The sequence below is a fragment of the Cupressus sempervirens genome, chromosome 9, assembly GCF_028749045.1.
Source record: "Cupressus sempervirens isolate cs-2001-9-10 chromosome 9, ASM2874904v1, whole genome shotgun sequence".
NCBI classification, from domain to species: domain Eukaryota; kingdom Viridiplantae; phylum Streptophyta; class Pinopsida; order Cupressales; family Cupressaceae; genus Cupressus; species Cupressus sempervirens.
In genome coordinates, this window is record NC_143126.1 from 404,689,617 (window position 1) to 404,705,980 (window position 16,364).

General features: G+C 32.1%; 1 protein-coding gene across 3 annotated transcripts in view; it reads right to left on the reverse strand.

The window, feature by feature from the left end:
- Nucleotides 1-4,541: 4,541 nt before the first annotated feature.
- LOC149538972 (uncharacterized) overlaps nucleotides 4,542-16,364 on the reverse strand; it is a 191,816-nt gene continuing 179,993 nt past the window's right edge. For all 3 annotated transcript variants that reach the window (XM_089800361.1, XM_089800360.1, XM_089800362.1), the window contains exons 8-9: nucleotides 5,009-5,131; nucleotides 4,542-4,808 (exon numbers count right to left, since the gene is read on the reverse strand). In XM_089800361.1, coding sequence (XP_089656487.1) covers nucleotides 4,785-4,808; nucleotides 5,009-5,131 — 147 coding nt within the window. In that variant the 3' untranslated portion in view covers nucleotides 4,542-4,784. The remainder of the gene's footprint in view (nucleotides 4,809-5,008; nucleotides 5,132-16,364) is intronic.

A 16,364-nucleotide genomic window follows, 5' to 3' on the forward strand; every position in this document is an offset into this window, starting at 1 on the left:
AAAATATCATTTCTATTGTCTTAGATCTGAGAGTAAGTATATTAAATAAGTAATAATAAATGAACATTATGATTAATATATTTCTAAAATAAAAATATATTACTTAAAAACTTGTTTACTTTAAATGAATAAAGTACTCATTTACTTGTAAATTTTAAAAATAGAAATTAATCTACATATATATAAAATATTTATTCTTTTTCCTAGTTGCATACAAATTAATTAAAATCTAAACTTTAAACTACATAAATATTTTTAAAATATATATCCATCAATAAATAGTTTAGAATAAAGTAAAATCTAAAAATTAGACACATATAGAATCTTTTTAATTTCCATATACATGTTTTTCTAATTTATTTCTACAAACATGCAACTGATATTTCTATTATCCATTTTTTTCCATTCTAAAAAAATCTAGATGTAAATAGAATTTTTTTAGATGCATGCAATCTTTCTAATTTTTTCTACATACATGTATTAACATTTCTATTTTATATTTTGTTTTTACATTATGGTTATTTCAATCAAAATATGTAGATGTAAATAGAATTCTTTTCAAAAAAATTTATTTAAATTAAAATAATATTATTGTTTTGAACTGAATTTAGCTTAATTGTTAATGATCATATTTATATTTCTAATATTAACTCCAATTTGATCAAAGACCAAATATATTTTTGATATTTTTGTAAACGAACTTGCTTAACACTTCCCTATTTCAAAGTTAATAAAATATCATTTCTATTGTCTTAGATTTGAGAGTAAGTATATTAAATAAGTAATAATAAATGAACATTATGATTAATATATTTCTAAAATAAAAACATATTACTTAAAAACTTGTTTACTTTAAATGAATAAAGTACTCATTTACTTGTAAATTTTAAAAATAGAAATTAATCTACATATATATAAAATATTTATTCTTTTTCCTATTTGCATACAAATTAATTACAATCTAAACTTTAAACTACATAAATATTTTTTAAATATATATCCATCAATAATTAGTTTAGAATAAAGTAAAATCTAAAAATTAGACACATATAGAATCTTTTTAATTTTTAAATACATGTTTTTCTAATTTATTTCTACAAACATGCAACTGATATTTCTATTATCCATTTTTTTCCATTCTAAAAAAATCTAGATGTAAATAGAATTTTTTTAGATGCATGCAATCTTTCTAACTTTTTCTACATACATATATTAACATTTCTATTTTATATTTTGTTTTTACATTATGGTTATTTCAATCAAAATATCTAGATGTAAATAGAATTCTTTTCAAAAAATCTAGATGTATATAGAATTCTTTTAATTTTTTACATACATAAAATCTTTCTAATTTTTTTCTACATACATAAAAGAATAATTTCTATTTTCCCCATTTTATCTAAGGAACCGAGTAATGTCACCAGTTCCTTGCTCAATGACCTCTGAGCCTCCCTTACCAATAGCTTTGAACCCTGCATCCCAAAAACAATTATTTCCACGAATGTGAGAACGATTACTCTCGGCATAATATATAGACGTCTCTTCACATTCCACGAAATTCCATGAATATTTTCAGGAAACTGGAGATTGGCTATTAGGCTGATAATCTGCATTCCAATGCACCCATTAAATACACAATACACTGTTTGTTGTGGAGGAGAGCCAACCAAATTGAAATTAATTAAAATTGAAATCTAAATCAAAGTAGAATATTATAATTAATTTTGAATTTCAATTTACATCTACATCTAAATCTAAATGAAAATGTAAATAAAAAATAGAAATCTCACCTACAAAAATGTTACTCCAAAACTTCAATTTACTCCTATTCAAAAACTCCAATCTAATCCTCCAATAACCTCCACCTTTTCCTTCCTGCAAAAACATAAAATGAAAATGAAATGAGGAGCCTTGGTTTTATAACTTCTGAGAGGCTCCTCATATCCCCCAACAGACGTCTCTTCACATTCCACGAATTTGTTTCAAATTCCCCCACTCCCTGCAAAAAATAAGCATGAATGTGCATGCAAAATTATATTTAACAAAAAAAAAATCATATTGAAATTATTTCACCCCTATTTTTTCGAGCCCTACTTTTGCGAGCCTTGCTTTTTCGGACCTATTATTTCGGCTTCCATTTGGCTTCCTATTATTTCGGCCAGCTATTATTTCGAGAATTCTTTTTTAATATTTAATTTGGAAGTTTGTAACTGCTCCCAAATCTTGTTTATTGACAAAAAATCTTGGCATATTCCCGTGCTGCCATTGTAATTGATTAAGTATTAATTAAAATCTTATTTAATTAAAATGTTGACTCACTTCCGATCATTCCTCCTTCGTTATGAGGCAATGGCCCATTGCCCCATCATCTTCCAAATGAAGTAACGATGTGCCCAACTCATAATAATTCTTCTATTCAAATTGGAAGATTGGAAGTGCTTCTGAATATGTCAAATCAAATTATTAGAAGACCCTGACAACTTGTCGCAAAATACTCTTGTTAAATCAATAATATGTTGCATTATATGGCATTGATCTTCTTTATCGTCTCCAAATTATAACTCCTCCAAAATATGAGCTTGAAAACTTGTGTAGTCATTGTACAAAATGCATAGATTATGTCATCTCCCTTTTTCCGTCCACCTCGTTGCCAACAACTTTGAGTAGATTCTTAGTAAGTGTATCAATCTCTTCTTGCTGTGTGAGTTGACTGAAAAAAAAACTCCATGCTAATGAGCACCATCAATAGAATTTTAGAGTGTCCTCTAATTATTTTTTCCAGACCTACCTAGGTCTACGAAAGAGTAGAATGGTCGTGAGCTCAAAGCCATGCCACAAACAACCATGTATGGAGATGGTGTTAACATGTCGTTGAAACCCAGCAATTCATAACATAACAATGCCTCTTTAGGGATATAATTAGCACAAGAAGATGAAATTGGGAAATGTAAACTTAGTTACAACAGAGATAAGCAACTACGTTGATAAAACTAGTCAGTTTTTATGCACAAATGTGTGTCCACACATAACAATTGTTGTCACTTTAGCTCCCACATAAATACAAATTGTGATCCCAAGGAAGAGAGGAAATTACATACGCGGGTGAAGCCTTGCATTTATTAGCAGATTCAAAATCATGTTAGATCTCAGGCTAACAAATTATTTGTTGTTAAATCAATTCTGGTGAATGTGTTGATGACGACCATGAAATACCACGAGCCTCCAACGATAAATCTTCCACCATATGTGAACTACCAGCTTGTAAATTAAAAACTACAAGGATATTAAACTATGATGCTAGTTGGATCCCTCAACCACCTGGCTAGATCATGTGAGCCAAGAGAAGTTGAGGAGACAACGTATTAGGAAAACCTTACGCAAACTCTTCTACCATCAATCTGAATGTCTCAAACTGAAACACCACATAAGCTTATCAACACAAAGATAAAAAACCTGTTGCTTTTTTGTCGATACAATTAAAAAGATCAAACTTGGCTCTGATATCACTGATCTAAATTATTTTAGCAATTCAAAGAACAATTTCAAAAGAAAAAATAGTGATATTGTAAATGCATAATAAGTCATATGAAGAATTCCATTTATTCATAATATTAAAAAAGTTATACAATTATGGAGAATCTCGTGAGTGAGATGTATCAATGTGAATCAATCAAATTTGGACAAACTTGTAGATGAGTTGTATGTCTGAGTTTGTAAAAGTCAAGCAATCCGGTGAATGAGATGTATGCCCATGAACTCCATTGGAGCTTGGGCAATCCCGTGGATGAGATGTATTGGCATAGAATCCATATACAAGATCTCATACAAATTGACAATCTCAACAAATGAGATGTGTCTCGATATCATTTCAATCTTAGATTCAAATTAAACCCTTCATACATCTTCAAGGAAGCTTAAAAAGTATTGGATTTATGTTCCTATTAGAAGCTGAATGAACAACACAAAACTAAAAGATCATTGAAGTTGATTAAATATTAATTAAAAAATCGCTTAATTATACGTCCACTCATTTCTAATCAAAAGTTAAGTAAAAATATATATAAATTATTGAAAAATATTTTAATAATTATTACTTGTAATAACTCTCTATCCAATAGAACTAATGTATTTCAATAAAAATCTATAATGTAATATTAATATAAATAAAATTTAAAAATTAATTAAAAACTTAAAGTTATCCAATTTAAAAATCTTTAAAAATTTGAAAAGTTTATTCAAAACCTAAGTTCATGTTATATATGTTGGAAGCCTTGAAACATTGATTTAAAAAAATTGATTCTACAACTTAATACTCTGAATCATCTTTTACACAAAACTTTATAGAATAAAAATAATTCACAACATCAAACAAATCTTAAAAATATATTTATAAAAGTTTTAAATTTAAGACACGCCAACATATTGTATTCTCTTTGTAAATATAAGATCCATGAAAAGAAAAGCTCTAGTATATGTTTAGACTAACATAGACTCAGCAACCAGCTCATGAGACTTCCAATCATTAGTTAACCATATTAATCTGGGAAAAAAATTAAGATCTCTATATTAGAGGAAAATTATCCAACTGCTTTGACTTGTATTACATTATAATACAATCAAGCTTGTCATCAATTACATTCTGATTTTAACTGAGCTACACAATACATGGTTTTAGAATTATTTCATGTACACATATATACAAGGACTGAAAAAAATCGGGCTCTCAAATTCTCTTTTATACTGTCCTCTTTGTGATGACAAATACTGAGAACATTTAATCCCCTTTATGTGGGTCCAGTTTCATTACTCTGGAAAAAATGAAAGAAGAAATTAGTTGGGCAAAGAAAACAATAGCTAAGATGGTGTTTGTTAACTTATTGTAGAAAATGGAGAGGAAGTACATTTATCTTTTCCATCGAAGAATAGATATGTTAATACAAGCAGTCTACAACAAAATCGAAAATGAAAACAAGAGATTATCTAGTGCAATGAAAGATAAATGTCTCACATTGGTTGGCCTCAGATTGTCAATCTTTGAATGATCAAGCACGCGTTGACCCTTAGCATTTATATGAATGAAATCAACATAGTCTTTATCCCATGCTACATCACCATCACACACAAAATAATCCTGCCAACAAAATTGTAGGCATAAACTAAGATTAAATATAGTTGGCAAAGTTGTAAAATGCTTGCAGAAGTCCAAGGCAAAAGTCAAGTCAAATTCTAAGATTATATAGTCAAAACATTTGAAGATACATTACAAACTAAAGCAAAAACGGCTTTAATATTGGAACCTAGATTATAGAGTATAGTTGGCAAAGTTGTAAAATGCTTGCAGAAGTCCAAGGAAAAAGTCAAGTCAAATTCTAAGATTATATAGTCAAAACATTTGAAGATACATTACAAACTAAAGCAAAAACGGCTTTAATATTGGAACCTAGATTATAGAGTCAAAAACCACGACATTAAATTCATGGTTGAAAACACTTGGAAACTCAAAATTGAATCTCTACAAGAAGTTCAAGGCCAAAGTCTAGACAAATGACGAATTTGAACAATCTTACCATAGATCCAACATTAAAATAAATATAACTTTAATTTCCCAATATTAAATCAAATATAACTTTATCTTTTCAACCTAGCCTATGTGTTTAAAAATGAACATCTTATAATTAAGTGTAATGAGAAGCTTTTTACAAGTTGTAATTTTTGGACTTATAAGTCACATTGGTATGAAGATTGGAGACTAATGATGCTTAAGCCTTAGCATCCTATAGTGTTGTCATTAATTGGCGCAAATGGTAGACAAAGGAGGATGAAGATCTAGAGTCCGAACGACAACCAGTAGACTCCCACACCAGTGGGATCTAGGAAAAGACTTAACGATAGGCCACACAAACATAAAGGTGAAGTGAACAGTCATAAGTAGTAAACAAGAAGGGTGAATTGCCATTGATGTGACATAGCAGAGGAAAGCGTAGACAACAAGATGCGACAAATAATAATGTTTGATCATACACAAAAGTGAAGGTCATAAGCTACATATAGGCTTACAGGGAGAATGGAAGGCTTACCAGTCTAGACCCCTACTCGTAGGTACTCACAAGTATTATGTGACTTGTCTGTGTATGCTATTTAAATTTTGAATCTATTAGTTTGAGCGGGATTTCAAATTAGGTTTTGGCGCCCAGGTGTTGGGAAGTGTAAATATGCTTTTGCATTTCATTATGTTGTTGAAGTTCTTTGGTGTGCATAAGAGAAGGATAATAGAGTTGCAGAGCAAAGAGGCGAACAACAAATTAGTGACTAGAGATAATGAAAAACATGCAAGAGAGAAAGGTGGCACAAGAGTGTTCACAGGGCAAGCCAAACAAGGAAGGGGAGATCAACGGATTTACAAAGAAAGTTGTGCCACTTATCAGATCAACCATTATAGTTCTATTTCTTATCATTGCACCTATTTGTAAGCTCTTAACATGACGTACTTCATTAGCAAGCATTTGTAAAACTACTTACAAGGTACCTCCTACGAGTGTTGTAAATCCTCTCACAAGGTAGTCTTAATAGGCTTCTGTAATCCTCACAAATTATCTACATTCATAACTGAATGTGTTTTCAAGGAGAACTATTGTAGTCTTTAACCGGGCAACTTTTTATCTATAGTAAAAGACTAGTGGGCATATTACTCCCACCGTAGTTTTCATCCTCTCATCAAGGGTTTCCACATGCAAAGCTCATGTGTCGTTGATGTACGCTTTTGTGTGAGTTTATATGATTCTATTGTGTTGCTTTCATTATTGTTTTGCTTCTTAAACAACGAGTAGTTCAAGTAATGGGTCAAGTAGCTTAGCTAACCGGTTTGAAAATTAGTACTAGACAATAGTAAACTTGTTACAACTAAAGAGAGTAATCCCACAATAATGTATCTCATTTGTAGAATGGGTCAAAATATGGTCAACCTTCATTTGTAGAATGGGTCAAAATATGGTCAACCTTCATTTGAAGGTAAAATGTATGTCATATATCAATAACCTCAAACGAAGGTGATCATATCTTCTCTCAACTCACTTTGTTTTTTAGGAAATTTAAACAAATTTTCAAGATTATACCATTCAAGATAAACAATCCTAAAGTATAATTTGTAATTTATTTGATTAAATTATTACATTAACTTTCTATTTCTTAGTGAAGATACATCTTTTCCAAATATGAAAGTCTTTGTTAAATAAATGTGAATAATAATAAATATATATTTTTAATCTACTTGAAAAATGCATGTCCATTTTGTATCGATATCGTAGTTTTATCAACAAAAGGATCAACTAATTTGAAATACATTAATCAAACTTAATCTGAATTTAAAATAATAATATTATATGTAATGTAAAACATGAAAAAAATACATCAATATGAAGTGTTAACAATTTATGTTAAAAAAATAAGTTATCCTTCTTCTTAAATGTTATAGAATAATATTTTGTTAAAATGTTATATAATATAAAAACAATTTACACAAATTGTTTTGGAAACAATAAAATAAGTTTTTTTTGTTTTTTTTCATTGATTAGAATATACATCTCCAAAATCATTAGTTCAAATATCATTTGCCTATTAAAAATTGCAAAAAGTGACATTTTGGTTAAAAATGCTGGTTTAAACTGTACAGAAGCAATCCCACTATACTCCAACTATACACTAGGAACTGAAGGTATTATGTGCATGCAGACTTCTAGTTGAATGTATTTGTATGTTAGCGTGTCTAAGAAAATATGCCCACATTACAATCCAAAAAGATCTTGGATGTTGCTGCCTTCCATAAGGCCCCAATCATTCCCAATGGTCGTTGATCCCTCATGTTATCTAGCTTGTCAAACTAACATGTGGTTTCCGGGTTCAACCATTCAATCTCAACCTTATGATTGGTGACATCAAAGGGGAACGCATGCAATAAAGGATAACTTATCCCAAAACAATCTCTAGTACCATCACCACTTTCTATACACTAGTCTCTTCTATGTCAATATAGTTATAATCTTGACTGAATATCTCTCGGCTCCAACTACAAATGCAATAGTTCATTGTTTGGAATCCCTTTTTCTTTTGAACAAAAAATTATTTCTATGGGATTGAGGATTGTATAAAAGTATTTTGGTAAACTATGAAGACACTTGAATATGGTTCTTGAAATGATTGAAAGCTTTCTTCCAAGCTTTTGATGAATGAGTAATCATGTCAATCGTGGTCCACCTTGGCCCACCATAACTACTGTTGACTGGGAAGAATATTTTATGTACCTCAATGAAATTAGTAATTTCCACAAAGTTTAATATGAACATCCATGTGGATATCACAACTTCTCCAGTCGCCGTAACTCCAAGAGGTCGTTTCTAATGATGAATACACTTAATTCTTTGTTAGTCTTGGAGTATAGTCTCATGGAGATGGCACGCACTATATTTGTGGACAATAAGCCTTATATAAGAATAAGCTTTCTACAGGAAATACACATACAGTAGGAAATAATGAAGAACTGAAAGAATGAAGTTGGGATCAAAGGAATTTTAAAAGTTGTTGATCTAACCTGAAGGAATCTAATGGAGAATCAGGTCAACAAACCAAGTTAAATGCTAAACAATAGGTTACAATTGGAAACAAATGCTGGAGATTGGAGTTGTTGAATCAAAATTGCTGAGAAACTAAAATACAACTTCCATTAAATCTGCAATTGCTTCATTGAAGTTACAAGCTGTAAATGCCAAATGGTGATAATAAACACACAAAACACCACACAATTGTAAATATCAAAACATGTAAAAAAAGTTGAACATGCACTAAAATTATATCATTACACTAGAACCTTCATTTAAAGTAAACATCAACATTACTAAACAGAGAGGAGATGCACCATAAAACAAAGAAAAGTCATGAAAACACTAGAGTTACTAAACAGAGGGGAGATGCATACATTTCATAAAACAAGCAAAGCATCTAGACAATTATCACCTACCACCAATCTTCCTGAGTGGGCCATTCCCCAGGAATAAGGATTTTAAACCTCCAGATCAAGATTTTGTGCAGTGACCAGAAGCAGAAATATTGCTGATATGATAGATTTTCAAAAATGAACCTATAACACCTTGCTTCATGTGAAATGGAGGAGAGTTTATAAAAAAGACCACTCACACTAAACTAGCTAAAACATATATTCCCTGTAATTGAAATTGATCACTAGCCAAGACATCTCCAGCAAACTTTCTAAGATAAAAACAAATATTGGTAAAGATGTAAGAATAAGAAACCAGAGTAATCTTTAGTAACAAAGAATCTGTCTATTGAAAGGAAGTAATTGAAACACAAAATCACCAACTTTGTAACTTCCACAGCAACTGCAAGACTGATGCTACAGAACGACTTTAACAACTACTTTTCAGCAACTTTTGTAGCAAGCAGCAACTGCAGCAGCTTGCTAACACATAAAATATCCAATAACTAAACATCCTAGTTTATTCTATCAAATCCATTAAACCCACCAATATCCCTTCATACAAAATTACCGCATGGAATAAGTAGGCTTTATGCACTAATATGATAGTGTTTAAGCCACGAAACAACACCAATCACGGAAGGGAAATTATACTACATACAGAAAATTCAACCATTTTCACTTCTCAGTTCTTGTAATTAGTATTGTTTGAATTAAGCTTAAGATTTACTAGTCAAAATGTTGGTCAGTGCAATGCATTTCCTTGCTACAATCCCTTGTGAAATAGATTTATATTTAAGCTTCCATCTGCTATCACAGTTATCAAGTAAATCCTCGAACATTTGTACTTACGATCATAGTTGAAAAATTACTCAGCAATAACTCTTTGACCCAAAATATTTAAAAGCTTGGAACTTGGCAAAAACTCTGAAAATAATCAGCAATAATTCGGCAAATTTATCAAACATTTTAAATATATAAATTGTTGATTTTAAATTCAGAGATATTTAAGCAGAAATTAACAAATGAAAAATAAGACACAATATTACACTGGGAAAACTCTCCTTGAGGGAGAAAAACCCAGCAACAATAACATAACTATAGATACCATGAAAGGAAGAAGTCTGATTACAATCGGTCAACACTAGACCGATAATATGAGTGATCCCAATAATATATAGGTCTGACTGTATGTATGTGTATATATATTACGCACGCACGTGCACACACACACACTTCTCCTTGATATATCTGCTATACACAGATTTGTAATATGACCCGTGAGTTATTTTTAGGTATATCTGATTTCTCATTCAATGATGATTCCTAAGGGAAAGGTACTATGCCTCATTATATACTTTGGTTAGGAACAGTTGCAACCCTTTATGGTAAGAAATGCATCTCTCCAAATTGTTCCTCTTCATAATAAATATGAATTGTCCTCTATTTATTCCCAACAAATTGCATCTCTGATTGTCAAGTGACATGACACTCATTTGCTGACTTGTATTTTGACTGACCAATCATTTATCTTTTATCGTTATCAATCAGCATGTTAAACAAATCATATGTCATTATAGTTGCTCTTTTTAGATTATTGAATTCCTGGGGCAATGTCGATATGAACTATTAACATGGCCAGTCATATTCAATCATTGATATTCTCTGTAATATCTCTTTGCATCGTAAATATGGTTATATATATGCTTGATATCCAAAGCAATATCCTAATGGGAGGGAAGTTAGGTATTTACTCTCTATCAATGATCAATATAATTTCAGGGATAAAGATATCTCTTGCTGCTAATACTCAACATTCCCTCTTTCTAGATATCCAAGTCAAGGAGTTTCTCAAAACACTCGTAATGGCTACATTCATTAGCGAGAAAAACCGATAAATTTATCAAAGTCTCTCAACGTGATAGCATCATGGTGCCACTCAACATGATGTTCACCATGGCTACTCCCATGTGTGAAATGAACACAAACTCTCATCACAGAGTCAACACGATACCGTCATGGAGTCTTTCAGTATGATGTCATCATGGCTACTCCAAGAGGAAGGAAAGAACAACTGCACAAATGCCCATAGCATACTCACTCAATGTGATGTTGTAATGTCCCCTCCTAGATCAAGGCTGAGTGTGACCTGCAGCAATTCATTAGTGCCATATAGAAGAGATGTATATTTAAACATGTTATAAATATTGAACTAATTAAACCTTAGTCTAAATACTACCCTGGCTTCCCCTCCTAATCCCTTGGAAGAGGGCCTTCTCAAATTGCCTAACCCTCTAGTGAGAATCATATCTCGATTAGATAATCGTCATATGAAGGGCCTCTTGGGATCTCTGATTGAGCACTTAATATCCCTACTTGGTAGAGATTCCACCTCTAACCAAGTCTCTAATCTCTTACATATGCATATGTTTGACCACTACAATATATATATATAGTCCCTTAGAGATTCTCTACAAATCTCTCCCCTGGGGTTACTTTTTGGAGTCCGACATCCAGATTATGAATGTCCTCTAATTACATAGTCCTCCCTTTGGAGAGACTTAACATTCCTAGTGAATGCTCTTTGTCCATATTCTATCGGACCTCTAAAAAGATTATGAATTCTCTTTGTATGTAATTCTTATACAATGTTTTCAATTCCCATTCCTTATATATCTCATACCTTATTCTTCTAGGGATCTATTACTATCTCCCCGATCAATAGACTTCTAATATTCACGTGGTGAATGTGGTTTTGTTTTGCTCGTTCCTAAGACTCCGACTATAAGCTATGTTATGTATCCACGTACACTATGATCTTTATCTATGAGTGTCTCCTTGCTCAAATCTGGGTTTGCCTGCTATAGGGATGTTGAACACTGCATACAACTACTGAGATTTGATGTGTCTGTTACTACGCCAGGGATGTTTACGTTTTGATGCTCTATTTTGTGCAACACTAAACAAGAGTGCCCATCATCTGTTGTAACTCTGATAGGGATTGTCGTATATGGGCAATGCGATAATTATGGTATGTAACTCTTTGTTATTTGCTCGATGTTTATACCACAATTGTGTTGAGTTCTTTAAGTTTTTGACTTCAGAATAACTCAGCAATGCTCTAGTATCAAATGAAGAGGCCATTCCACATTTTGAAGAGAATCTGACATCAGACAAATGGAAAAAGTTTTTTTCATATTCTCGGGTTAGCAGGAAAAACTTGGAGGTCATTTATTATGAAGTATTAAAGGAGAATAATTGCAGTTCTACGCCATTACAATTGGAGAACTAGTTACAATCCTCATAATATTAAATATCTAAAGAATATGAGATATTTATGTTAATGTTGGTCGCTGCAAAGGATGTGGAGTCATGTCTCAACTTGCTTTACTAGAGACGTCAGATCTAGTGTTGCGTAGAAGTATATCCTAGAGATACAATGCGAGGATGCATGATTTGGTGCTTTCTAGTGCCCTATTTCCTTGTTTGCGGGGATGCATGATATATCATAGAGACAACCATAACTTGCACCTTGAGCATAGTATGTACGCCAATTATAAGGGACTACAGATTATAGAACAAGGATTTCCTAAATAATATGATACAGTGATTTTCAAAAGGAGAGGTCAGATTTTCAGAGAACTATAGTGAGATTGACATTGGTCAACAGGATGCACCATTATTTCTTACAGGACTCCATTCCCACAGTTTGTCAAAACATGGTGGCAAGGTGGCATTGTAGGAAAGGACAAGTTGTGGCAGACATGGATTACAAAGATCTTCCAAGGTGGGATGAGGAGCTCTCGGATACAAACTCCACACACTTTAACTTGCAGTGTGTTCCTTCTATTCCACTGGCAACTCTTCTAGCTTCACATATTCACTATAATCATTGAGTATTCTCAGAATCTTAGTCAATCTACAAATCACAAATGATTAGAAAGGGACCACATTGTATTTACACATGGCAAGATACCCGCACCAAACACCAAGGTACTACATATTGGTAAGGACAATTTATATCCTATATACATATGCATGATAAATTCAAGTTTGGTTGTTATTATTAGTTATATTTATGGGAGACTATATAATGATCGTTAATAGATATGGCTTGTAAATACTAACATTTAAGATCTAATATAAGTGCAATCATAAATATTTTCTGATTTGCTGTGTATGAGCCTTCATTAAAGCATTTGCATCAAGGATGTAGATGTGCAAATAAGTATTCATTATTATTGAGTATTATATTAGGCTCTCTCTTATTTTTATGTATTTACTATTATAAGGGCTATTTGCCTTGATCTTTCTCTCTAAGGATGTTCTTGCGGGAAGAGGGAGATTGATATTAAGAGGGAGTCCTGATATTTCATTAGAGGCAACCTTGAAAGAGAGGGAGCTGAAAGAGGATATAATTCAATCAACCTTCGCTGATCTTGGTCATATTGATTCGGAGGGAGTAAACCATGTGGAGATGGATTGTCCAACGATCAACAAATTGTAGCAATCAAGACGACTATAATTCATGAACATACCTCATGACTATGTGATTTTAATGTGCCTACCTTGTGTATAAATCATGAGGAAATGACGACTTCCAAATGATGTCACTTGTAGTTGCAGAAGTTATTAAAAGGTGACGATCTTACAATAACTTAATTTTCTATTATGATGGATAGCTTACGTTATCTATGTAGATCATGATAGATTATACTTTTGCATGTTGGATGTTTATATGGTGAGCATTATCAGAATGCATGTGCACGTACCTTATAATCATTTTTTGAGTATATGGTGAATGTTATGCAAATTGATGTTCTAGAGGCCATTACACAGAGTACGTGATGAATATCATACGACTTGATGTTCTGGAGGCCATTACTCACAGTACTTGGTGAATATCTTGCATCTCATTCTGGAAGCCATTACTCAAACAGTATCTGGGGAATATCATATGTTGATATTCTGGACACCAATACTCAAAATGGTGAATATCATATGTTGATGTTCTGCAGACAATTACCTTATTGAGTACATGGTGAATATCAAGTGTCGATACTCTAGAGACCATTACTCAAAGTATTTGGTGAATATCATATGTTGATAATCTAGAAGGCCAATACTCATGATATCAAATGTGATATCAAGATAGAAGAAATCTTCTAATCAAAGATTTTCTTAATGTGTCATTTGCAAAGATTGTCAGTGGTGTAATGTCTTGTGTTTGTCCTCCCTAGCTAAGAGGGAGTGTTGATGTTTGGTAGCTTCAGTCAAATAAAACTATGGCTATGTATAATTATATATGAGATATAAGTTTATTATGTGAGAAATTAATATTATATATATATATATATATATAACTATGATTATATTAATTATCAAATTAATGAATAGACATGTCCCATAAAGGGACATGTCTCTTCTTATCCTTTTCTCATTATAAATAAGAGGCCTCTGCCATTTGGAACACATGTACCAAATACAATGGCAGTGCTTAGTACATTTGCAGCGGTCTGAGAAAATCAACAACAAACATATTGCAAATCTGAGACTGAAAAACAATATATTACATCTGCAAACTTTATCACTGTTCTTGTTTTGAAAAACCATTATTACAATTCTATTTTCAGATATTCTATAAATATTAAATTATATTTACTAAAAAGTTTGACTACCCAAATACCCCCTTCCCCTATTTTCGATAAGGCCATGTACCTCTACCAGTAATGGTACCCTAAGTACCCAAGCACCCCTGTCCCCATACAACCTTGATAATTATATTTACTATGAATGGCAGATCTGACTCCAATCAGTTAACATCCGACCGATGATATGCATGATCACAATAATATATAGATCCGCCTGAGACTGTATATCTTTATGTCTATAATATATATATATATATATATATATATATATATATATCCTTCTTCTTGATATATCTGCAATACACAGATTTGTAATATGACCGTAAGTTATTTTTAGGTATATCTGAATTCTCATTCGATGATGACTCCTAAGAGACTGATCCTCATTATATACTTTGGGAAAGGAATAGATTTGGGACAGTGGGTCCTTCCGGGTCCATGCTGAAGAGTAAAACTGAGCAAAATCTCCATTTTTTTTTGGTCTTTCAGTCAGAAGTACTTATAACAGAAGAAATAACTATAGCAGCATTCTGAGTGTGTCAGATTAATTTCTGAACATTATCAGATATTGGCTGACGCATGTTTATGGCGATTCTATGTAAAGTGACAGTATACAGAGTCCAGACAACTATAGTAGGCATTACTCTGATTTCTGAGTGACCACATATTTGTAGTATGTCAGATTAATTTCTGAACATTATCAGATATTGGCTGATGCATGTTTATGGCGATTCTATGTTAAGTGACAGTATACAGAGTCCAGACAACTATAGTAGTCATTACTCTGATTTCTGAGTGACCACATATTTGTGAAATTCTGAGATTAGAAGTATTTAGTTTTTAACAGTTTCCTTGTAAACTTTCAATTCTATAAAATGTAATACTTCTGATTTAAAATCAGTGATGAGTTGTCCTATTTGTGACATCCTTATGATTGGTGCCTCAAGGATGCTAAGTTGCTTCTTACACTCTAGAAAATAGTTTGCATGCTATATTAGGACATACTATGAAATGACTTAGTTCTGCAATCATGCACATTTCTCTGATTTTTTTGTATATAAATACTTGAGATCCCAATGGGAAACAAAAAATTGCCCAAACCCATGAACCCAAACTCAAACCCAAATCCATCCCCAAAACCAAATCAATAACTTAGAGTCAATATCAGCATGAGTTTCTCCATTTCGCATACTGGCCTTGACCATTAGTTACTTTTTTGTCTAAGGTTCCAAATAATGTGTCTTGTTGTCGTATGAACAGGTCATTGCCAAAACAATTTCAACATCAACAATGTTGACATTCACACCTTTGCTTTGAGTCATCATCGGTGGCTGATTAAAACCATTTCCATACCTTGTTGATCATAAAATTCTTAAAAAAGTAGTCTCAACTATTGCATTTTACATGGTTACAATGGGTCTTCTACTCAAGTTATATTGACTCTTTTGGTCACCGCCTTATTATTTTATCTTTTGGTATTGTTATTCTTCGAGTGCCCACCACTAGATTCTTTTGAATCATATTGCAGATCATCGTTAGGTTGGTTGAACTATCGATTTGTTCATACTGTATAGCGAGTTGACTTGTGAATAGCAGATGTGGCAAAAAGCATGTCGTTGGTAAATATTCTGTAGCTGACGGGTTGATGTCATCATAAACATTGTGTAGCCGACAAATTGATGTCATCAGTAGATTTTATATTTTGTAGCCGACGTCGTCGGTAAGTA